Source organism: Triturus cristatus, chromosome 8 (assembly GCF_964204655.1).
Source record: "Triturus cristatus chromosome 8, aTriCri1.1, whole genome shotgun sequence".
NCBI classification, from domain to species: Eukaryota; Metazoa; Chordata; class Amphibia; order Caudata; family Salamandridae; genus Triturus; species Triturus cristatus.
In genome coordinates this window covers 719232887-719259602 of record NC_140591.1, presented here as the reverse complement: position 1 = coordinate 719259602, position 26716 = coordinate 719232887, and the positions used below count along the sequence as shown (strand labels likewise).

The following is a 26716-nucleotide window of genomic DNA, read 5'->3' as shown; positions in this document are numbered from 1 at the left end:
ATCCAGGTGCTGGGGGTTGCTGCTGCTTGGTGTAGTTAGTCGAACAGCCAGGTTTTCAAACTCTTTTTGAATTCTTACAGGGTGGGGAGGTCTGGAGGTGGAGGGGTAGGCCGTTCCAGCTCCTGGTGGCTAGGTGGGAGAAGGAGCAGTCGCCACTCGTGCTTCATACGAAGCTGGTGGAAGTTCAAACTGTGGTTGATGTAGGCTGGTCTTTGATTGTGCAGGGTCCTATAAGCGTGGGTTAGCAGTTTGAACTGGCACCTTTTATGGGCAGGGAGCCACTGAAGCATTCTGAGGTGAGGAGTGGTGTGGGTCTGTCTCGGGAGGTCAAGGACGAGTCTGGCCCCTGAGTTCTGGATGGTCTGAATTCTGTTTAGCAGCTGTGAAGTCATACTGACATAGAGGGTGTTGAAGTAGTCCAGGCGGCTGGTGACGAGGGCCTGGGTGACAGTGGGTCTGGTACTGGCGGGAAGCCATTTGAAGATTTTTCAGAGCACATGGAGAGTGAGGAAGCAGTCTGATAATACTGTGTTTATCTGTGTTTTTCATGGTGAGTTTGCTGTCAAGTATGATGCCTAGGTTCCTGGTGTATTCTGTGGGTGTGGGTCCCAGTTCTGCTGGCCACCAGGAGTCATCCCACTGGGATGTGTTGCTCCGGAAATTCCATTTTGTCTGTGTTTAGTTTGAGGCAGGTGTTTTGCATCCAACTGGCGACGCTGGTCATGCACAGGTGGAAGTGAGCTTTGGTGTTTTTGGGGTCTGCAGATAAGGAAAGGATGACTGATTGTCATCAACGTGAGATGTGATGTTCATAGCATAGCTTCTGGCCAGTGTGGCCAGAGGGGCCCTATAGGTAATGAACAGGGTTGGTCTTGGTGAGGATTATTGGGGAACGCCGCAGACAATGTCCTTTGGGCCTAAGATGTAGGCTGGAAGGCAGACGCTCTGGGTTCTTCCGGTGAGGAAGAATGAGATCCATTTGAGGGCGTTTTCCCTGAATACCAATCTGGTAGAGTCTTTTTAGGAGTGTGTAGTGGGACACGGTGTCAAGAAGCTGCCGAGAGTTCGAGGAGGATCAAGGCTGCAGTTTCTCCCTGGTCTAGGAGAGGTCGGATGTCATTGATGGCTGTACTTAGGGTGATTTCTGGATTGTGATTTGGGCGGAACCCGGATTAGGATGGGTCCAGGAGATCAGTGTTCTCTATGTGGTTGGTGAGTTGGTGGTTGATTGCCTATTCCAGAACTTTAGCAAGGAAATGGAGTAGGGAGATGGGCTGGAAGTTCTTAAGCTCTTCTGGGTCAGCCGATGCTTTATGAGGAGTATTTTGACTTCCGCATGTTTCCAATCCTTTGGAAAGGTGGCAGAGATAATGGAGGTGTTGAGGATGGTGGTGATTTCTCTGCTGATGGTGCTGTTCTCTAGGTTGAACATGCGGTGGGGACAGTGGCCCCTGGGTGCTTCTGAGTGGATGGAGCTCATGATGCTGGAGGTGGTCTGCGTGTTGAGATGGTCCCAAGCTGTAATCTTCAAGAGGGAATTAGTGAAGTTGAAGAGGCTGTGGATTCTGGTGATGGGCAGTTGGTGGTTTAAGTTTTCATAGAGGGTGGAGATTTTGTTGCGAAAGAAGTCTGCTAAGGAGCCTCAGAGATCTTGAGAGGGGGTGACATTGTCTTCAGTTGCAGAGCAGCTGGACAACTTTCTGAGGGGCACTCTCTCTTTAATGTACTGTAAAAATACTCAGGAGCCCATGTTTCAAGACGGCAGGACTCAGTTGCACCCAGGCAGGCCTGGTTTAAGCTTCATGGCCTCTCTACTACCCGACAGGGTCAAACATGTTTTCCCTCTAACTAAGGCTGTATCCTGACTCGTACAGTCCAAGGGCTGAATAAAAGAAGCCCTCCTTCACATCTCAAAATCAAAAGAGAGAGCGCTAAAGCTGCCCTTGGTTCTGCCAAACGTTCCTGTCTACTGCAAGATAGCTAATCCCTGCTAAGTGGTCAGCAGGTAATACACATTGGCCTTCCTGGGCCCAGTTGCAAGCCGTAGTCTCTAAGCCAAAGCCATTCACTCTCCCTGCCAAAGATGTGTATTCCAGCTCTGGAAGTGTGATAGACAGCCAAATTGGTCCCCTGCTCTTATGTGGCTGGGGATGTACTGTCTAAGAGGATACTGGGAATGAATAGGAGAATCCCTCTTTGGCAAAAGAGGTAGTGCGAAAGCTGCTCTTTGTTTTGCCAACTGTTCTGGTTCACTTCTAGACAGCTAATCCCTGCTACGTGGTCACAGACACCAGAAGCAAGCCACTGTCCTCTCAGGCAAAAGTGTGAACTCTTCGAGAAAAGATTTTGTATTGTATCTATGGAGGTGTTCTGAGTGGCAGAATTGGCTTTAGGACAGTTTTGACTCACTCAGCCTAAAGTATGTCTTTACAAAGTAACTTTTTTGCTTAACTTTACCATGAAGTCAGCATTTTTAGACAAAGCAGGGAATAACAATGTAGCATCTTTTCTAGCCCTTTGCCACATACAGGTGAACAATATTTTATTCCCACCTATGCCTATTAGGTAAAGGTCAGGCAAGGCCTACAAAGTGAAATACCTTTTGGATTTTATTTCACTGTGTGGGCCCACTGAACCTAATATGTAGCGTGCCCTATTTTTACATAATGACACCCGTCGTGTGGGCTTACAACGCACACTTTTAGGGATGACTTATGAATATATAAAAATAGGCTTTTCATACATAGCAAAGGCATTTTCCCAGTCATGTGTCCGGCAGTACGTTTAAACCGAAGCCCATCTAGAGCACAGTGGTGCTCTGGGCACACATAGATATTTGTCAAATATGGAGGTGGTGTAAATATACAAAGCCGTCCGTCCACTTCCGATATTTAACTTTCCACACCATATGTGCACTTAGGGCACCATTTTCAGTGGACTTAGGGAAGTTAAATAGGCCACATGAGAAGTTCTAATGTAGAGCATATGATTTACAGGTGAAGCACAGGCACCTTACGACGGTTTAGCAGGGGTAAAGTGCACAGAGTCCTAAAATCAGCACAAACAGAGTCAAGAAAAAGGCACAAATTCTGGGGTAACCGTGCATAAAAGACTAATTTCTGACTGTGGGGTAAAGAATGAAATCAAGAAATTAGGTGATAAAGCAACTGATTTAATCTATAGATCATAATTAAGAAATATAACTGCAAATGCCACAGATAGAAGGGTGGGAAGTGGTGAAGTGAGTCCATATAGCAGGGCTGGAGTGGAGGACAACATTAGTAGAGCTAACAGAAGAGATGTTAAACTGGGTTGAAATTACAAATCATGGATGTAAATTGAATTTTTTGTTAAATGGTCTTGTTTCGAAATGTCTAATTGTCAGTTGTTTACAAAAGGTACAATTTGGCACTAATTCTCAAAATTGGTGAATCTCAAAACACTCCTTTGAAGTACACTTTAAATATTATTAGATTATGATCAGAGTTACTGACCCAGTGTACTTCCAACTTCAGTGTGCTTCGCTAATATACCCCCCCCTCCTCAAAAAAACTGACTTTTCTGTGTGTTTTCTTAAATTTCAAGTTTTAAGTTGGACCATTTTTATTGATCTGAAGTGTTTAAAAACACGAGAGTATGGCACTTCATTGGGCAGACCTACCCAATGAAGTGTGCAATATATTGCATACCACTTGCTTCACATTTTAACCCCTTCCATGCTGCGCAAATTCCGCCGCTGTGCTGACGGAATCTTGCGCGGGCGTGGTCATGACGGAACTGTTCCGTCATGAGCACAGCTCAACCGTGGCTCATGACGGAACCGTTCCGTCATGAGCACCGAAGGGGTTAAAGAAAAGTGTAATAAATTAGACTTATCTAAAACAATCTGTTACGAATAAGTGCATTGCATTACACCTAAGTGGGCAGCTCATTGAAAGAAAAAACTAAATGGCCCACACCACACTGGTATGCAGTTGAAAGAAGTACAATATCCAATATCTGATCAGATTAATAAAAAAAAGTTCTAGAGTACATTCAGTAATTAACACTCAACAGGCCTTTCAATAACTGCCAAAGTTAAAATAAGAGCATTAGCCTTCTTCACCACACACAATCAATACACAAGAGATTTCCATACTCAACACAGAAAATAGTTCACTATAAAAAGCCAAACCTAGTAGTGCCTTTGCTAATGCTGGTTTATCTTACCCCTGCAATTCTTCGCCCAGTCTATGTGAACAGTCTTCGGGGAGAACATTGTACATGTCATCTTCTTCCAGAGATCGTTTATGTCCAGTTAGAAATAAGGAATTTAACCAGCTGTTGGAAGAAGATTTTTAAAAACAGATTAAAATTACATTTCTAGCATAAAAAAGAAATATGAACAGTTAAAAAGTATTAATACTTTTTGTAAGTGAGCTGTGAACAACAAGGCATTTAATTAGACCAATGTAGAATGTAGGGGCTTGATTGAGAACATTTTAACTGACTCATTCTGTGCACAATTGTAATTGGGATTCGGGAGGAAGGTGGAATTGCCACCCAAACCTGGAATAGGAGTTGTGTCAGAGCACTCACACAATGAATAATATTCCCTCTTTACGTGACCACTAAAAGCATAGCAAAATATGAGCCTGAGTTCAAGGAGTGCTTGAAACTGAAAACTCGCCAAAGGCTACCAATTTCACTCCCTACAAGACTTAAGGTAACCTTTAAAAAACTTTAGTGGGGGACTGCCACACTCCTGACATCCCCATACACATTTAAGAGCACTATGGTGGTGCTACTGCCATCTCTGGAGCATCATAAGCAGAATATGCACATTTTACTACACCCACACAAGGGCTTATGAGGTGCACCTCTTAATACTATCCATTAATTTACAGATATGTACAAATAGGCAGGTAGAAATACCTATGCTGACGCCCTCCTAACAGTCCACACTCCTAGCCAGCCCTGAACCCTAAGAACCTAAGACATGAACTAAATTAACTACCCTTCACCCAGCAAGATCCCTCACTAAGTTACTCACTATTGACATCTGATGTGATCTGCAGGTCATAGGTTTGAATACTGGCAAAGTCAACTCCACATTTGTTCCTCCGATGGTGGTGAATTGTATACCAAAACATCTGAGAATAGTAACACCTGCCATATACAGTGCTTAGAAACAGCAGAAATGTGTTATAATGCACCACACAAAAACAAATGATTCATATGGCTCTTAGACAAATGGATAGGCTAGAATGCATTGTTTCAACACAGTTTAAGTGGGCCATATATTTCTCCTACGCTTAGATGTTAGAGTTAATAACCTTCTCTAAAACATCGATGCAGGTACGCCTACAAAAACCATCAAATGAAACACTGAGTGATTCCTCTAGATGGGCCTTCTATGATGATGGCAAGAGGTGAGGGAATTGAGAGGTCCTGTACATAAAAATGGTAGACAACTGAAGCCAGATTAATAGAAATTACTAGCTATATTAACTTCTACTTTGGTGTTTCCAAGAGCAGTGAGGGAGTTCCTCATTCTATAGCTTGATTTCCAGGTATATTTAGCTTATGCAAAATGGGTTCAGGCATGTGGAGGTGTTGCATATGAAAGAGCTTTAAGGTTTAAAGAAGAGGGTGTCCGTACAGCAATATGGTTTCTATGATTTTGCCACTGCCTTTGATATCACAGAACAGGAATGCACATGAGGTATGACGATTGATTGGGCTGCCCCTTCCTGGAGCAAATACATTCATGAAGATCTGTTCAGCAGTGCTTGGAGAAGGTGAGGCTGAAGCAGAAAGCTATGCTGTTTTTTAACTTAGATGCAAGCAAGGTGCAAAGTATGGGTGTCTTCTTGCACTGATTCTCTTCAACACCTAAGTGATATGCTGACCGAAATTCAAAACCGAACTTGAAAAAACACTCATCCCTTTCTATCTAAATTAACTATAAAGCACATACATGCAATATTCTATACTGATGGCATTGTGATGTGTGATTGGGATTAAGCAGTCTTACAAAAGAGTCTATGTGTTCTCTTGAATTATACTCAAGTTAATCACCTGACATATCATCTTTCAATAACACAGGTTAGTTCACTTTGTGTAACAAAGATCTGGTGCCCAGTAGTGTACGAGCTTCCTCACCTTAGAGGTGGTTGCCCATTACATTGTTTAATTGCTAAATAAACAACCACCATGGTGGCTTCCGGGTGAATCCAAAAGGGGGTGCTGTTAGTAATACTATAAAGTGGCTAACTGTACTATTGCCCAGGTCCCTAAAGCTGATTTTTGTTGTCATAGGCCAACATGGATCATGCATGTGAGACATGAAATAGGCCTATTTCACAGATTGCAGTCTTGTTAGGCTGGGAGGGGCGCCCAAAGCGCTACTCCCATAGTGGTGGAAGGCTGCTGCTTTCACCAGGAGTTAAGCAGCACGGTGGTGTTAGCATACCATGTACTGATCAGCAGAAGTGAACCGGTACTTTTTAGCCTGTGTCACTGGAGTGAGGCCTACATGGTCACTCACCTTTTCAAAAAAGGTTCTGCTGCTGTGAGCTTAACTCATGCTTGGCCTACATCAGTTAGATATAAAGTGCTGTGAAGCACAGGAGTGGTAACTCTGAGCTGGCTGTATGTGTGTTTAGTAAGGGTACAGTACAGGGATAGAGCAGTGCTGTGCAGTACATGCATGGTGAGTTCCTTTACAGAGTGTATGTTGAACTGCCAGGAATACAATACATAAGAGATGCAGTGTTGTGCAGTGCATGCGCAGTGGAAGTATATGCTGAGTGTATTTGTGCTTGTGAAAACTTCAATACATGAAAGGTTATGTGTTGTGCACTGCACACATGATGAATGTGCATACAGGCAGTGTGTGTGTTTGCAAGTAGCACACCAGGCCACAACACAGAAAAGCTACAGTACTGAACAGTGCGCAGAGAAAATATGCGTGCTGAATGTATGTGTATCTCTGAGGGCACAATGCATGAAGGTAACAGCACTGAATAGTGTGTGTAATGTACACATAGTCCCTTTATAAGTAGAGGAATTCCGGCGGACAGATTTGTTTATTGCTGCATTCCTGTGAGCTGGGTGGGACACACTGGAGATGGGAGAGAGAGAGAGACTCCCCCTGTACATTTCAAAAGGTTCTCTTCGATTTGGTACTTAAACACAGGGAAAAGGCCTGGGCACATCTCAGGAAGAAGAGTGGGCTGATAAGGGAATCATAAAGAGTATGGCTGGGAGCCCAGAATTAACCATTTGTTGCATGTGTCCCTGTGGTTGACATCCAGGTGTGAACTCTGGTCATTACCATGGCCTGTGTTGTGGGACTATCAGCTTTGGGGTTTCTCCTGCTATTTGAGACAGTCTTTCAAGAGGAAGAGAGAAAAGTGTACACTTCAAAAAGAAGCAATACTTCAATATAAATCTTCAAAGACTCAGACCCTACATCACATTTGGAGCCTGGAAATTAACTATAAGAAGAGGAGGTTGAACCCAAAAATGTGTCATATGACAAGCATTCAGACAGGCTACGTGAGGAACCGAGGCTCTACGCTCTGATACCCGATACCATTGAGTCACGTTTCCGCTATATAAAAAACTCAGTAAACGAAATTAAATAAAGACTTCTGCCAGTGACCAGGACTAGGGCCCAAGGCCTGCTAGTCTGCCTGCAGGGCGAGGGGACATCACCCAGAGAAAACTACTCAGGAGCCTAGAGCACCAGCGCTTGCTGGCTTTTCAAGACCAGAGCGCCCTTTGAGGAAGAGGAGAGCGTTGGAGGAAGTGAGATCCAGTGGAGAGCCCTGCAAAGAGAACCCCAGGTGCAAGGTGTGAGGAGATGGTTTTACACTGAACTGGTCTCTGCCAGTGTGCCGGAATTGAATTGATGACCCCTTAATGATTTTTCGAGCCCTGCCTGTACCTACACTAATCCCCCCTCCTTCCCCCTCCCCAAGGAGCCTTTGACTGCTCGTCCAGAGCTATCACTGAGTCAAGCGTAGACGGAATACTTGGCCCAGTTGCTCAGAACCAGGGACATCAGGAGTAAATAATCTCAACCACCATGGTTGGGCCCAGTTGCCCCTGCGTGCCTCATGGCCCTCGGAAATGGGTTCCGACAGTCAAAAAGATTTATATTGCTGCATGCGAGAATGGTACGCTTCGCAGTGTTTCAGACAGCAGTGTCCTGGGGTGTACAGTTCAACGGTAGAGATTATTCTCCTCAGCTTATCTTTCTGTGGACTGGGTAAATCAACAACCAACGAGCCATGATGTACATGAAAATGTTCAAGCTTTACAAGCCACATTGCACATAATTTAGACTCAACCTAACGAGCCATAAGGAATTAGAATGTTCACCCCTTATGAATTTTGACCATGGATGAAATGACCTGCTATTGGCTATAATAAGACTTATCACTGTAATTGGAACATTGTATTAACTTTTGTCTATGTATACATAGAAGAAGATACTTCTCATGTAATACTTGAATAGGAATATTGATTAGGCTCCTTTTTGCACAAAAACTACTGAATGATATAAATAGCAGGATGAATGTTGGAGTGTGATTGATTGAGTAAATAGGTTTGTTTTATCATGTTTCAGATATAAGTAAAAAATGAATAAAACAATATATTTATTGACATGTTATTTATGAAATGTACACTGATCATGATTTTTTCATTTCTCTTTTTGAATATTAATAAACAAGTTTATTATTAATCAAGGTCTGGGTTCCTGTATTATTACTTTCATGCCCTCATTCTCATTAGGTGCCTCAGTAGTTCTTTATACAACTGTTGAGGACTGGGTACAGACATGTTTGAACTTTCTGGCAGGAAACCAATAGACTTAAGTGAACATTGTTAACACCCTGGAGAGGGACTGCAAGTTCCAGAGTTCTTGCTGTGTGGACGGTGCAGAGGAGGAGTGGCCCTCCTTCTGGTCATTGCACTACTGAAGTCCCAGCTGCTCCCCGCTGAGCAGGACGCCCTGGAGAGGGACTGCAAGTCCCAGAGTTCCTGTTGTGTGTGGAGGGGACAGAGGCGGAGAGCCACTCCCTATCGTGCTATTAAAGGGCTAGCTCCTCCCCACTGCATGGGGCGCACCTGGGCACAGACTAAACCAAGAGTGCCCGAAGGAGGCTGGGGTCCCTCCTCCTTTCATCCGATTTTCTGGATCCTCGCATCTCCTTCAGCTTCACAACAGATAGTACTCCAGCTACTATTCTCCCACACAACATTGCCACCATTAATAGCATTTTGGAGAGAGCTGTAGTGGTGGCTGCCAAATAGACTGCTCTTACAAAACGGAGACTGTCGCTCGATAGAGACACCATACTTGCAGGAACTGTGAACACTTACTCTTTGTTGCAGGATAAAGGTTGTGCCAGGCTCAGCTGGATTTTAAAAGAACAACTTCTGCCAATTATGGAGCGATTGGAGCGCATTGAGTCTCATTTGCGTGCCAGAACTGTTACTATCACTACAAGTCCTATAGTTGAGTCAACTGACCTGCAGGACAAATCTTTACCATTTCTATACCATGTTCAGCTGCCCTTAGTGGTCAGACCTATGCTCCTATGCCAGGTATCCCAAGGTTACCACGCAGTGTTCCTAGCCAGGGTCGGGTAACCTAGAAAGGCCGCTCTCTCTTACCATGCAAAATTCTCTGTTGTTGGCACAGAACAGGCCATATACAAAGATGTACCCCAAGAACCCTGCAGCAGCTGTGCTGTGTAACTCTCCATTTGCCACCATTGTCCCCTATGTCTTGGTCTTAGCCAGTGTCCTTGAGTTGAGAGTAATCAAGGGGAAACAAGAGATCCGCATACAAAAAGTGCTACGCTGGCTCTCCTCAAATGGGATTTAACACAATTAATGGAAATCCGTTTATCATGACTAAAAGGGTGGGCTGGGTGGGACCCTCTGGAAAAAAGATACCTGTCAATTTGTATTGTTATCAGCGTTAAGAACCCTACCCTATCTATGAGAAATCTGTTAGCCTTCTGTGTCGGTAAAGCTGCTTGATAGAGTGCCTTCACCACACTACCGTTGGGCTATTTCTCCAAACCTCCACCTCAGGCTGCCTGAACCAGATGCCAACCCCTCACTCCTGTCTCGTCAAGATCCTCACATGAATCTTACAGCAGGGAACACAAGAGCATGACATTACTGAATCGATATATTACATTGTTCAATATAATACTCAATGAATGACTTCTACCTGATTCTGGTAACGATACTACCATACTCATTAGCAATATCATAGGACCTGGCCTATGAGTATCAGAGTTAGTGACGCCGGAGCTGATGTATCTCCGACAATCATCAGCATGAGCTGGTATTAAGTCAAATATGGAGCTCCCCGAATGGCACGATTTGAAACACACATGCGATATACTACTCTTTCAGGAGACTTGAGTAACTTCTCCTTTCTTTTCTAATGGGTTCTCAAGCTATTCAATACCTGCTACCCCCTGAAGGAGCCAGTAACTGTGTTTGAAACTGATAGTGATGTACCTCAGATTGTGCACATAAGGGGACGGCACATTTTTCATTTATACTTGTTTAATTTTTACAACAATGGGTTTAGGTGTGTCACCAATGCAACATTTTGCACACTGTTCAGCTTTGTGCAGAACATAAGAAGTAAAAATAGCGAATGCCTTTAGACACACACTAATATTACTCTCTGGGGAGACTTTAATGTCAAAGCAGCTTTAATCCTGGCTTACAAGATATTAATGCTATGGGCAACTGCAGGGATCTCAGGGGCAAGGAATTGGGATCCCATATTGCTGCATATGACTTAATCAATATGTTTGAGATCGTGAAATGTAATGACGGAGAAATCCCCAATTTTCATGGTAGAGGCTGCGCCCCAGTAATTGACTATTTTTCTGTCTCGGGTTTACTAGATATTTTAAACCCTGGGACATTTTGGTTGTGAATTTCGGGGACCATAATCCCTTAGTGGCCTCATTTTCCTTTCTGATAGTGAAGGTGACTGCCCAATATAAACCTCAGCCCAGCCCAAACCGCTAGGCAGCAGGCTTCGACTGGTTTGGAATCTGTCCAGCCCTACCCAGTTTCTGGCTACTATCGTTAGAAGTGAAAAAGTAAATTTTTATTCCTTTTTCGTGTGGCTTACAGAGGGAGCTGTCATGCTTCACTCGGCTAATGAATTTGTAAATATTAGTAATAGACTTCATCCAGGCTTATTAAAACCTTTGCCCAAAGCAGTTGCCAAGCCACGCTGCTTTGGCACTGCGTGCTCCCATGCAAATAGACGGTTGCATAAAGCACTGCCTTCTACTCCAATGGATGCAACGGAGGGTGCTACAGCACGAAACAGGAGGCAAAAAGAAGGAAAATGGAACTCACTAATGTGGATTGGGAACGTCTGTTACTTGCAGCCTATAGAAGGAATCAGAAGGTGTTTTGGTGCACGGTATATACCATTAAATTGAGCACCCTTACTGGGAACCACTTAAGCTGTCACATCACCGACAATGAGTGGGGGCTCACTTAAGGGCCAATTTACTGCGCTCCCTCTGACTGTTGCCTACCAAGTGCCCTTTGTAATGGTCTTGATACAAGCAATAAGTATATATTTGAGTTATCGGAAGTATAAGGTGGCATACGAGAGAGTCCTATTGGCAAGGCCACAGGTCCAAACGAGGTGCCTATAGATCTTGTAACATGAAACATAGGTCTGTGGGCGCCTCTCTTGACCAATGTTTTTACATTTGTTTGTCCCTGATCAGTTACCTAGATCTTTTTCAACTTCCTTAATATTTTTGTTATTCGAAAAGGGGAATCACTCTGACCCAAGGTGCTATCGACCAATTTCTCTGATAGATACTGCAGTAAAAATATTTAGCACAATAATTCATGTTACCCAACAGAAGTGGGCGAGGGTGGATTACATAAATTGCTGTCAGTATGGATTTAGGGAAATGAAGCACCACCAAAGCCTAGATGTAATCATTGAGAAATATACTATAGCAAAGCGCTGCCCTCTGTACCTGGCATTTGTGGATTTGTTGTCAGTTAATGGTTTGTGGCCATTAATTGCTCCAAACGTTGGATGCCCCTCCTTGATTTGGGCCTGGACCTGGCTATAGTGCATATTTTCTCTGCTCTTCATCATAACCTCACAACCAGGGTCAATCAATCAATCAAGCTTTATTCGATTAAAAGAATAATCATAAAAGCACAGGGTCAGATCTGGAGCTCGTGGGGAGCTATCAGACACATAGGGGTATGACAGCGGTGCATGCTAGTGCTACTCCTCTCTCGTTCTCTCTCTCGTTCTCTCTCTCTCTCTCGTTCTCTCTCTCTCTCTCTCGTTCTCTCTCTCGTTCTCTCTCTCTCTCTCGTTCTCTCTCTCTCTCTCGTTCTCTCTCTCTCTCTCGTTCTCTCTCTCTCTCTCGTTCTCTCTCTCTCATATATATATATATATATATATATATATATATGTATTCTGAATCCAACACTTGTTACGGCTTGCCCTGATGTTCCCATGACCAACAAGGTACCCACCCCTGTGGTTTCCGATGCGCAGTACTTATTGCTTACTGCCTTAAAGCACTGTGCTGTCTTACCAACACTTCTATCCAGTTCAAGGCTGACCTCGACTTGGTTACGAACTGTGCCAAATCACAAATTATGTTACCAAAAAGGGTAAACCCAATTAATGTCCCTGGGACCTGGGTGTAGTACTGTACATTGAGAAGGGGTCCCAGTACACGTTCTTTTAAAAACAAAAGATAAAAATAGGATAGAGATTTGCGAAATATAAACACAAGCCAAGTCAGATAATCATGCGGGTACACTGTTGTTTAATCACAGTGGACCTTGCCATCAACAATACATTGCTTATTTGAAAAAACACAAATTGGAGCCCCAAGGGAAGAAGGGAGGGTAGCGGGTCGTTGCATGCAAGGATAGAAGGGTTTTCAGGATCAAAGTGTCGGTCAATCGATCTTTAGTCAAGATACAAATATAGATAGTATGCTTCCATACGGAGCCAAAAGAGAACCACAAAAATATTCAACAGCATTCAGATTGCCATGCTTAAGCGGTCTTTGTGAACTTATTATAACTGATGCACGTGCTGGCGTAATCACAGGTTGTCGACGTTTCGACCCCAATATGGTGAAGTATCGATGGAGGACTTACAGTGGGTCTTTCTCAGGACGGGGGTTGACGGGGCCAAAAGCTGTGATGCTTTGATCCTGATTAAACTACAGTGTACCCACATGATTATCTGACTTGGCTTGTGTTTATATTTCGCAAAACTCTATCCTATCTTTATCTTTTGCTTTTAAATGAACGTGTACTGGGACCCCTTCTCAATGTACAAATCACAAATTATGGCTTGTAGCCTATGGTCTCAAACGCATAAAAATGATCACACTACCTGTTGGCAATCACAGACTAGAGTAAGCCAAAAGAAATCCCTTAGGGGTACTTTTTTGATTCCTCAGGGAGATGGGCACCTAACATTCACAATCATCGACTCAAAATGAGTCAGACTATAGATACTATGTTCAATACACCATTACCAAGTGGAGGTAAAGCTATATCAACTTTACTGGAAATTTATAAGACTCAATGTATTTCCACATCAGCTTATGATGCAGGGATGAGGGGACACGCGAACGGATTTTGTAGACACCTCCTTGCAGTGCCTCCCTCAACCTCTTACTTTAAAATGGCATATATAAAAGTCTTTGTGAAATGGGGACCAAACCCTCTGTGGATATCTGCCTGGCTCAATCTTGAAGCAACACTAAATCAATCCATAATTAATGACTGCCTTTCTTGTGAACATGGACTTAAAATACAATTGCTATCCTATCACCAGCAATGTTTTAAAGGGATAGGGTAACCCTCACCCTTTGACACACCATCAGCTGTTTGTGCAGCAGACAAAAATATGGTCAATTGTTGTTTGAAAGGTGTCGTCGTACAAGGGAAATTGCAGAGTTATACAAGATTACTGTTAAGTCCTACATCCCTCTTAAAACCTCTTTAGGGTTGGAACAATAACTCGAGACCATACAAGGACAATGGGAAAGGTCTCTCGTATTCCGATTGAGAGCAGGTTTGTATCGGTAGCTCTGGTACCCCTTAGGGCTACATGGCAATGAACTAGGACCTGAATTTGCCCATGCAATAATGTGTTGATTCAGAATCTCTTGCACTTTACCTTTTTTTGTAAATGATATAATAATTTTACAAAGCGATTTTTATTAACAATTTTAAAAATCATAAATTTGCACAATGCAGTTGGTATCCCTTTTCGATCTGTTTTAGGACATAATCGTTCAATCAATCAGGGTTGGTAAAGCGCAACTACTCACCTGTGACGTTCTCAAGGAGCTAGGGGGGCGGGGTCGGCTCCATTGAGTGCTGGGGTCATCAGGAGAGCCATAGAAGAGCCAGGACATAATATTTTTGTCTTGGGATGTCCACAATAACCTGAGACACAACCATCATTACAAGTTGTACAGATTGCTGCAGCAGATGCATCAACCCACTGAGTTCTCTCAAGCAAAAGGTTTTGCTTATTGGACAAATTAGTTGGATAATGTGGTCCGCCCATGCTCAGCAGGGATAGAGGTGGAAGGTAAATAGATGTGCCCGAGATATAGTGCAAGCGAAATAAGTCAAAGGGTGAGGGTGGAAGGCAGTGAAGCTGCTGGGAGGAAAAGGAAAAATCCATGCTTGGTTCCAAGAGCATGGTCTAGTAACAGGATGACTTGTCCGAGACTATCGTGAGGTACATCGGTCAGTGTCACCTATGATGCTTGCCAGCTGGCAGGAAAGTGGGGAGAATTGTTGAGGCGGCCAGCTTTGGCAACTTACATTTTTTATGGTACTGCAGAGGATTAAGAAATTGTTGTATACTGTCCGATTAGTCTCTGGGCTGATCCAAAATGTGATTGAAAGAGTCTCAAAGGGGAGTTACCCACAACATCAAGTTGCTGAAGGGACCTAACTCAAAGCCCACTCTCTGTATACTGAAACAGTAAGAAAAGCTAAGATCTGCTCTGTGAGCAAGACCTAATACCTAATAAAATTAAAGAAACTTGTCTTTTGCCAGTGGCATGCAGATAAAAGAGCTCCAGTATGGGTTTAAGGTTAGAAAAACTGATCTGTTGAGTCCATCACTTCCAGTGATGCTGACAACCCTTAAATTGTCTTGTTGAGACCAGCCAACAGTGAACAAGTCACACATGTTTACAGTTGCTGGAAGATGCTGGTCTCGACCCCACACTTTCCTGTAACTGCAGTTTTTTCCATGACACAATTTAGAAAGATGCTTTACCTAGTGCACCATCCATTCAGGTAACTGTTCTTTACCGAATCACAGTGTATTCGTCTCAGAAACACTCAGATGCGACTTGGAAGGGACATGTTTGGTTCTACCAACAAACCATTAAAGCAAACATATATAATAAAACAACCAATCTGTTCTGCAAAATAAAGGACGACTGGAGTGTGTTTTGGTAAAAAAATAATTTACAATTTTTATTCAAGTTATTGAACGTCTAAATATCTGGGGAAATTAATGTTTTTCCTGAGCAAGTTATGCAAATAAGGTAAAGAGATCGAAACATTTTGATGAAATAGACAATGTAGCTACATTTGACATTATAAACAAAGATAAAACATAGCCCGTAGTTGTGATTCCTAGTAAAGTGCGAGCTGAAATGATGCGAAAACATGAGCAGGCAATGCAAACAAAACAAACGACGGGAGGTTCATCAATAATAAATAAACGATGAACAATGTGCTATGCTGACAACATCAGCCAGGAATGACAACATGGTTACAGGTGAGCAAATAGTAGAAGTACTAGAAAACACTTGTATTAGCTCAGTGCAATGAATGCAGAGCAGATTGGCGGACCTCAAACAAAACAAGAGATAAGATTGTATATTACAAAATATATGTCCACTAGTAAAGCGCACAGCACAGGTTCTCTGACAATACATTAGTGCAGTGAACTCAGTGTACCGTGACTATATTTTAAGGAGCTCAGATAGACCTATTGTTTACTCTTTAATTGTCTACGCAAGGCTGTCATCCTAGTTTGGTCTATGCCAAACAACAACCCGACATATGGCAAACAACAACCCGACAAGTTGCTCTTGTATACACCGCTACATCTATAAGTCATGAAGCGAGAATAGCTGACAAAGTGCTTTTTCAAAATAAACTGTGTGAAACCTACGCCCACTCACCAATGTATCAGATGTTCCAGATCTTCATCTCTATAAACAGATAGCACGTGGTAAAGAAGTGTATGCATCTTATGTCAGTTGTGATTCCTCTATTTAGTTAGTTAAGCCCAAAACAGATAAGGGAGTTCGCACAGTATGTTGACCTTGACTTTACTGAATTCTAATATATATGACATTTCTACAGGATTTTGCAGACCAAGTGACATTGCTGTATGGGAATCATATGGCCAGAGTCTGTTGTCATTTGATCAGCTCGGACAAATATACTTTCCAAAGAGGATTAAGGGAGGGCTGGTCCTATTATTTTTATCAAGAGTACATTCACACTTAAGAATCCACAATAGTCAGTTAAAAAATAAAAAATAAAGATAAATGTGCGACAAAAGCCAGCTTCTATCGGCCAATAAGTCTTTTAAATGTAGATTATAAATGATTGACTAAGGTCTGGGCCGCTAGGATTATCACTGAGCCAGAGTGGATTTGCAACCAATAGACAAATGACTTCAAATGCTAACTTTTTAATACAGGCAGTTGCATTTTTTTTCCTGTAATCAAGACGCTGCAGCAATAATAATGCTGGACGCCGAGAAGGCGTTTTTTGATTTAGTGAATTGGGATGTTCTGCTGTATAGTCTGCATCAATTTGGATTCCCAGTGCAGTTTAGAACTATGATTAGGGAACTTTATCAAGGGGCACAGGCCAGAATAGTGATGAATTCTAAAGTTAGAGGAACTCTTACACTCAGGAGAGGGACAAGGATGCCCCCTCTCTCCTATTTTCTTTGCTCTTTTTATTGAACCATTGGCTGTTAAGATTCGGAGCACAAAGGTAATCCTTCCACCCAGGGCTTTAAGTGGGCCGGGTCTGTCCGGGTCTGAGCACCGGCAGTTTTTTTTTGGGGCCCTCGAAACGGGTCTCTATCGGGCTCTATTTTCGTGGCTACTAAAGGTAGTCCGTTCCTTATTTTTTTTTTTTTTTCGGACCCGTTTTGAGGGCCCAAAAAAAAACTGCCGGTGCTCAGACTCTGCCCACTGTTGCTGCACTGTTAGGCAGTGCTTTAAATGGAAAAAGAGAAGTGCCGGTACTCACCAAATTGATAGGGGTGAGCCTGGGAGGTGCGTGTCTGGGGGCGTGGCTTCAAGGCAGCCTTGTACACTATCAGCATTTTCTTCTTCAATGTTCAAAGTGCCTTTGGCCAAGTTCTGCCCATAGCTGCAGGGTGTAATTAGCGTTTGTTGTAACTATATATAGCCTGAACTTAGCCCGAGGGCATTAACATGAGAAGCAGAAGTTTTACGCGAAAGCAGACTTTTTTTTTTTTTTCTCAAGGCACTCTGACAGACAACGGATCTGCAAACTTTCCCTATAACTCACAGCGCGACAGTTCCAATGTCGAGACCTCTAGCTTAGAAAAACACAGGTGTCTTCCTGTCCTGTTGCGCTGTCAGGGTGTGAGCAGGGTCGGCCTGTTTTAACACCTTATTGTCCCTTTCTTCGCGCTCCTTTCACCGTCTCACCCCTGCTGATACACACACCAACAGACCCATCACCGTGAGGCAGCTAAACTATCGGTGATTTAGGTGAGCTGGGGAGGTCCCGAGGCGTTTGGGTTCAGGGGGCAGTCACTGCTTAGCTCAACTCAAAAAGGAACCCCTGCTGCCGCATTTCAGTCTCTATTAGCAAGGGCGCCAAATTTCTCTCCGCCTAAGGCGCTATCTTATCAAATGCCGGCTCGGAGTGTAGGGCTGCAGCCGCAACCTAGGCCGGAATCCACTCGACATTAACTGTCAAGCACCCATAACCTAGAGACTGACCACAGCATGCCACTAGGAGTACCGGTACACTCTTAACACAAGGAGAAGTCCCGGTACTCAATGGGAGAACACGGAGAAGTGCCGGTACTCATGATTTTCTTAAGCACACAGTGCTAGTTATTTTGATTTAGACCACGCCCCTACTCGGGTAGGCCACGCCCCTTCAAGACATTAACCACGCCCCTTTTAGAGCACCCCCAGTTTTTTTTTCCCCACTTAAAGTACTGCTTCCACCTATAGTAGGCATGCCCAAAATAAAGCTATTTGCTGATGATTTTATTCTGTACTTAAAAGCAGATGATGCCAATATACAAAGAGTGTTTGACTTGATCAAAACATTTACTAATATAGGAGGGTATAAGATCAGTGCCAAAAAGACAGAAAACCTTTTATTTAAGAGGAGTGATAGGATTATGGAATATTAAAACTGGTCCCAGGATGCTTGTTTCCGGTCCAGGAATGACCTGGGCTGGCAGTTCGACTGTTACCATAGGGAGCAGGGTCAAGACTGATTTGCATATAACTGGGTCCAAACTGAGGTGACTTGGTGAGCAAAACAACGGTGGATTTAACCCAGATCTTTTGACTGGGGGTGAGTGTTTGAAAAGTTTCAGGACTCCGTCCATCATCTTTTTGTGTTTGCCAACTTTCTAAAGGAGGCATTTTCAAAATTGTAATCTAAAATTCGACTTTACCATTAAAAGTGATTTTAAATTACAATTCATTTGATTATACACATTATATTTCTACCAGCTTCCAATCAGACGTTAGCGCTTATTAAATGTAATAAGGTAACCCAGTGTTATCCAATGGGACAAATAGGCCTTACTGTGATGAAAAAAACAAATTTTGGAGTTTTCACTGCCAGGACATGTAAACTTAAACCCACATGTCCTACTTTTTAAATACAATGCACTGCCCTATGGGCCTACATTAGGAGTGATTTATGTGGATTAAAATGGAAGATTTAGGTTTATTTTACAAAGTTGAATTGGCAGTTTAAAAAAACTGCACTACAAGCTGCAGTGGCTGACCTGAGAGAAGATTTAAAGAGCTACTTTAGTGGGTGCACAATGAGTGCTACAGGCCCACTAGTAGTAGTTAATTCTTTTTTTTTTTTTTTTTAATAAATTTCTTTATTACCAACATGAAAGAAAAAGAAAGATTAATACATTTTATACAATTCAATAAGTTTTAGGCAAATAAGTACAGGCATAGGAACAGGTAATTATATCATTTCTATAAATATATTATCCTTCATATCTACCTATATAACTATTAGCCCTCATTGCAGGGGAGAGGGGGGGGAGGGAAGAGAAAAAAAAAAAAAAAAAGGGGGGGGGGAGGGGGAGAGAAGAGGGACCCCTTTTGCAAACATTTTCAGAATAGTGCACCCCATATCTTATTTACTTTACATAATGCCTTCATCCCTCTCGTTTTTGCCAATGCTAGTTCCATATCATATGTTTCTTTAACTAATCCCCACCATTCAATGGTCGATGGAGGTGTGGGTAAGATCCATGCACGGGCGATTGTTAACCTTGCGCTAGCCAGTAGTATTGAAATTAAATCTTCATATCTGCTTGTAGTGTTCTGGGCTCCAGTTAATACCTCTGTTGCTGAGATCGTCATTACACTCCCTAGTTTTTGAGAGATCAGATCGGTTATCGTTGACCAAAACCTCTCTAATGCAGGACATAAAAAAAACATATGTTTTAGATCAGCAGACTGTAGATTGCACTTTGGACATTTTGTGCGTTCGCTAAAAGAGCCATGGGAGGACCATTTTGATATTCTTTCTGGAGTGTAATATAATTGACAGATTGTTTTAAATTGTTGTATCCTAAGGTTGGAAGAATATACAGAGTTATTAAGCCTAGAGAGAGCCCGTGTTATGGTGTTAGCTGTCACTGATGCCCCTACACTGCGTCCCAAGTGCTCAGCTAATCTGTGACAGTCATCTGGCTTAAATGAGCATAAGATTTTGTAGCCAGTGCTAATTATTGATTTTAAGTTATCTTTATGCATATAATCCCATATAAGCGAACCTGAGATGTTTGTCAGTTGCATTCTACGGATAAGATAATCTCGAATTTGAAAGTATTTAAATTGCATGCCTGACGTTATTTTATATATAATCTGTATTTTTTCGAAAGTCATAAACCCATTTTGATCATATATATCGCCCAGGTATTTTATGCCCAGGCTAGCCCATCGTTTACCCTCCATGTCTTGAAAGATTTCTGGCAAACCTGGGTTGCCCCATATGGGCAGCTTATCGTGATAAAATGATGTGTTACAATTAGAAGTAATTGCAAACCATATATTGACAACATCGCGTGCCACCAGTTAATTCATAGACCCTGGGTACATGTAGTATCACTTTACTAGGGAATTACATGTAAATCCAATATGGCAATCAGGGTACGCCAATTTTACCACTTTTTAGGGAGAGAGCACAAGCACTTTAGCACTGATTAGCAGTGATAAAGTACACAGACTTAATGCCAACAAAAACTAATTTAGAAAAGCAGGAGGAGTGAAGGCAAAAAGTTTGTGGGTGTCCCTGCAGATAGGGCTTAGAACATTAATTATAAATGGCAACCCATTTATTATGCACATAAAATTCATGAAGAGATAAATAATTATGATTGTAATTTAGATGAAAGAAAAAAATCCAAACGTAAATATAAAATCTTTTTAAAAATATTAAAGCATTTCAATTTATTCTACCAATATAAAACATATTAAAATATATTCCACCATTATAAATAAGATTTAAAATATGTAATAAAAATCAATATTTCTCACCTATCTAAAACAACTGCAAAAATAGTGTATAATTAAAAAAACATAGAAAAGTAAATATAATTTCATATTAAACACATTCAAAGTATCTTTCAAAATCAGGATAAAGTAATATGTAGTTGTTGGACTTATCCCTTTTTGCAGGGGATAAAGTAATATGTAGTTGTTGGACTTAGCCCTTTTTGCAGGGTCATCCCTGAACATTTTGCCTTTCTCCTGTATTTTTTTCTGACCTGTTGTTGGCTGTTTTATGACTCTGGGCACTTTACCACTGCTGATCAGTGCTAAAGTGTGTATGCTCTATATTGTAAATTGATGTATGGATTAGTGACTCCATGATTGGATTATTTGATTTACTGGTCAGACCCTAGTACAGTGCACCATGGTTGCCCAGGGCTTGTAAATCAAATGCTGCTAGTGGGCTTGCAGCACTGGTTGTGCCACCCACCAAAGCAGCCTGTAAAGTATGTCTCAGGCCTGCCATTGCACAGCCTATGTGCAGTCTGGTACTGCCATGTTTACTGGCCAAGTGCACCCACTCGCCAGTCCCTAAACCTTCCCTTCTTCATATCAGACACCCCTAAGGTAGGCCCAAGGGCAGGGTGCATGATAAGTAAAAGGTAGGACATGACCTGGCGTGTGTGGCATGTCTTAATAGTGAATTACAGCCATTTTCGTTTTTCACTATTGCAAGGCTAGCTGTTCCCCATAGGCCAGATTGAGCAGTTTGATTATAACACCTTATAATCCTAACTGACCCAGGGAACATGGTAGAAATCCGAGTTTAGTATGCCTGAACTCAGAATGATAAAATACATCTTTTAGCGAAGTTGGTTTTAACATTCTGTGTTTGAAAATACCACTTTTTGAAAGTAGATATTTTCTTGCCTAACTATCCAAGCCTGCCCCTATGAGGGTGTGTATTCCTTGTCTGGAGTTTGAGTGACAGGGGTTGGGGGATTCCAGGAGCCAGGGTGAGTCAGGACAGGGTTGAATAGACCTATCTGCATGTAGAGTGGTGGGAGGAGTTGCACCTGGGGCCTGAATAGGGTTGTGCCTGCCTTCCACAATGCTGGCTCCACCTCCTGTGGTCTGTCTGATGTACCTGGCCCACACTGTCAAAGGAAAGAAGGAGTCCTGTAAACAAAATGCTCCAAGACTGACCAGAACTGGTTTGGACTAGGCAAAGAGAATATGAGTATAAATACTGGGGCCCAGACCCCAAGACCTTAGATCACTTCTGGAACAACAAGACAAACCTCTGCCAAGGAGAAGACCCAAGGAAGCTGTAGGAGTAGGACTGCCCCCTGCCAGTGTGCTGTGTTGCTGGGTTGGCCTACAGTGGTGTCTTTAAAGCCAAGGAGATTAGGAGGAACTTTCAAAGAACTTTCCTCATCTTGCTGAATATTACTCCAAGTCCTTGAACTTGTGCTTGCCTCCTGCTAAAGTCTCAGGGACAAAAGACTTCAACACCAGCTCCGCTCTGAATTTCCTTGCTGGGAATTCTGTCTGCAGAAGCCTGCGTGTCGCTGGGAGCGTGACTCAACGAGAAGAAGCGTGTCGCAGTCGCAGCTGTTGCCGTCGCATTGCCGTTGAAGTGTGTCGCCGCTGCAGAGGTCGCCGCCACATCACCAGAGAAGTGTGCCTTTGTCAAAGCTGTTACCCGACGCATCACCGGAGAAGCGGGTCGCCGCTGCAGAGGTCGCCGTCGCATCACCGGAGAAGCATATCGCAGGGCCTGGCATGGCTCCAAAGCTACAGAGTCGCTGCACGGCCGCTGGGCGTGCACGCATCGTCTTCACATCGTCGCACCGCATCAAGGGTGCCATCTTATCGCATCGCACCGGATTGTCGCATCGCACCGAGGCACCATTTTCTTGCATCGTAACCGGAAAGCAGTACGAGAATCAACGCATCACCTCCTCTCCGGTAAGGGCCAAGACGCATCCCCTACTCTGCGTAAGCATTGATTGGCGACACATCATCTCCCCCGAAGCAAGGAACCAATGCATCTCCATCCCTCTGAACCTTTTGTTTATTTTGCGTTACGCATCCAGGTACTTTTGTGAGAACTGTGTTGCATTTATCATCAACTTGAACGAAGTGACTTCTACCATCTTTAAGTCTATTTTGAGTAGAGTATTGTGGATTTCTGTCGTTTGTGGTCTTGTGTTAAGTCTATAGAAAGAATACTTATTTTTATAAAAACCTGTGTGGTGTCCAATTGTAGTGTTTTCACTGTATTACTGTATGTGTTCATAAATGCTTAACACACTGCCTCTGAGATAAGCCTGTCTGCTCGTGCCAAGCTACCAAGGGGGTGAGCACGGGTTATCCAGTAGGGTAATTCCCTTTCCCTGACTTAGAAGCAAGGGTCTCTATTTGGTCAAAGGTAACTACCTCTGCCAACTAGAGACCCCCAGTTCTAACAGTAGTAAAATAACTCCAGTATAAAATTACTAAAAAATAAAATCTATTCAAATAAATTATTCTAACTACAATCCAACTAAATCATGGGAACATGCATATATTGTTGGGTATGGAAATCGAAATTACTAATCTAACTCCAATTATAAATCGACACTGAAGAAGGCACATACATTTGGGAGTGAAATTCACCACTGTAACTCCAAACTAATAAGTACTGGAGAAAATGTATCCATTGGTGGCTCTAACTTACTATTCTAACTCCATTGTAATAAACATTGGAGAAAGTGCATGCATTGGGGGCTAGGGGTAGGAACACCATTCTGCCTCCAATTTATCAAACATTAGGGAAGTGCATACAGGGGGTTGGGGGCAAAAACTGAATATTAAAACAAACAATGTGGAGAGTGAGACATTGTGAGGGTCAGATGTACTATTCTAACTCCTATATAACAAACATTGGGGAAAGTGCATACATTGGAGGGTCAAGTTTACTGTTCTAACTTCAGTCCAACAACCATTTAGTAAATTGCCTACATTAGGGGGGGTGAGACATACTATTTTAACTTCAGTCAAACAAACATTTGGAAAAATCCAAATATTGGGTGACAAATAAAACATTTACAAATAAAACAAAATGTAAAATGTTTCATAAATGTAAATATACCAGACCTAAAACAAATCATAAAAATTTTACCAGGACAGCAAGACTAGTGACTTGAAAAACCTACTCGACCTAACTGTAATTTTCTTGACCCGTAAACAGGTCTCCAATTGTGTGACCCAAGGCAAATATTTTCTTTCACAAAGCCTTCTTTTTCTTCATTATCAAGTATGAGCGCACCTTCAAAAGTGCTAGTTCAGCATATATGCTGTACAAAAAACACTCCATGTATTGTAAGACTCTAGTACACATGATCCATGACTTGCCTCTAAATTCACAAATAACATTGTCATCAGGGTGGGGGCAAGAATGTTTCTCAGATTATGTTTAAAAACTCACTTTTAATAAAGACTCTCAATGTTGTGATGTAATCTGACGTGGTAAGGTTAACCATTTCAGTGCGTTAAAGTAGTCCACTTTAAAAAAAGTTGAAGACACTGTATCCCCTTCTAACATGATCAATGGAGTATGATTTACACTCCAAATATTTTTAAAGCTCAATTCTCCCTGCTAATTTGTTGGCTTGCCCTGTTGTAAAGAGCAGAAGTGGGTGAGATGCTGGAAAACACCAGCAGCAGGGATGTCCTTTTGGGAAGAAAGAAAAGATAAAAACTGAGTTATAGGAACTCATGGGGAACCACTAATGACTACATCAAGTGTTCAAGATGTGAATACAATTGTGTCACTGCAAATAACAGATGTGAAGGACTTTGTATGTAGCCGTTGGTGAATTTTGGAGCACATTGTCACAAATATATTACTAAAACTTGATGTGGGATTGCACTTATGTTATGTTATTGGATTTTTATAACACGCGCAGTTACTCCTGAGAGTGTCCCGGCGCGAGCCTATGAGGTGCTGGTTGAGAAGCGATTAAAACAGATACGTTTTGAGCGGTTTCTTAAATTGCCCCAGATCCTGGATGCTGCGCAAAGAAAAGGGCAAGGAATTCCAGGCTGTGGCTGCCCTAACGGCAGGAGATCTGCCCCCCATTCTTTGAAGGAGCACACAGGGTATCTGAGCAAGCAGCTGAGATGCCGACCTCAGGTGTCTGGCAGGCGTGTAGAAAGCAAAACGCTTCCTGCGGTATACAGGCCTCCAGCATACAAAGCACGATGTGATATGACCAGGGCTTTAAACTTAACGTCTTTCATAACAGGTAGCCAGTGTAGCATACGCAGATGTTGTTTGATGCTCTTATTAATGGGAATGTTGAGCACCAGCCAAGCTGCTGCGTTCTGGACCACCTGCAGTTTTTTAAGAGTGTAATCAGGAAGGCCCAGATACAACCCATTGGCATAGTCTACTTGAGAAAGGATCAGTGCCCTAGTCACTGTTTCCTTCGCTGTCCTTGGTAACAGTGGAAGGAATTTCTTAAGGGACTTTAATATCCCAAAGCAGCTCCCAGCCAATTTTTTAATCTGGGTCAAGAAGGACAACTGCTAGTCGAACCAAACACCCAGATTTTTTACTGGTAATCCAGATGAAGATGCATAGGATAGTCGGACGGCCAGAGAGATTCCCTGAACCAGGGGGGAAGGGGGGGGGGGGGAAACTTTCCATAAAGAGGATTTCTGACTTATCCTCATTACATTTGAGCTGAGCAGCACAGAGCCATTGAAAAACAGCTGTCAGACACTCTTTCGCCTTCACTTGATTTACAGATAGCACATTTTTAATTGAAATGCCCACAAAATGTCCCAATTGAGGAAATATTAATTTTATGATTTTATGACCAGTTATGTCCCCTATCTTAGACCCCAACGGCTCCATGTACATGCTACAAGTACATGTATGTTCCCTCCAGTTCCAGCTATGAAGACGCAAATACATGTGCGTCCAACGTCAACATGCCCTCTTTCAGATCCGCCATGAATGGGTCGAATATTCCATTCCTAAGTATGATTGGCCACCGACTTTATATGGTTCACTTTTCTAGTTTTACAGTTCAGGCGAGTAGGCCCTGAATTCTGTCATCAAGCCTTTTCCTGCTTCTGCCTCTGAAATGCTCCAGCCTGGACCTGCATCCGTGTCCATGAACTTTGTCTTGCTCTCTGCGCGGCTAACGGTGCCGGACGCGGCCTGTTGCCTGCCAAAAACTGTATTCAGCCTTCAAGTTATCTGCTCCGCTCCTCATCCAATGCATTCCTGTCTAGTAGTTTAGGTAAACATCCTTCCAGCTACCGAGCAAAGGGCCCAGCCTCGCTGTCTTTATGCAAGTAATTCATAGCCCCTGTTACCATGGAAGATTCCTGCCCCCTCGCATCTCATGTAGACGCTTGTACATGCACTAACAGTCAGTATAGAATAGATTCCGTCCGAGAGACCTTTCCTTTTGGATAAAACAGTTCCTTAAACAAAGATATTAGATACGATTTGGGATTAGGTTGACCTGACCCCCCAGACTTCTGTCTCCATATGTAGAGCTAAATGTCAATTCCCCTTCACCCTCTAGTTGCACGTCAATTACACGTCAATCACACGTCATGCGGCTGCGCGCGCATCTCTGCCAAATATTTCTGCTGACACTGCAGGATTCTCTTATGGATCCACCCACTTGTGACATCATTTTAAATGACGTTTCTAGTATACGCCTGTATTTACGCCTATTTTCATTACGTATGTGCATTCTTATCTGTATTATCAGCTGTTACGCCTCCTGCATCTGTCTTAATGCAATGCTTTTCATATATATATTGTTACTTGTCAATAATGTATTGCCTATCCCTTC

The 26716-nt window shown here is 42.7% G+C and overlaps 1 protein-coding gene across 1 annotated transcript in view; it reads right to left on the bottom strand.

The window, feature by feature from the left end:
• Positions 1-26716, bottom strand: part of ABCC4 (ATP binding cassette subfamily C member 4 (PEL blood group)) — a 1516984-nt gene that overhangs the window by 1447849 nt on the left and 42419 nt on the right. The window contains exon 2 of the mRNA XM_085622127.1: positions 4210-4320. Within this exon, the coding sequence (XP_085478253.1) occupies positions 4210-4320 (111 nt within the window). The remainder of the gene's footprint in view (positions 1-4209; positions 4321-26716) is intronic.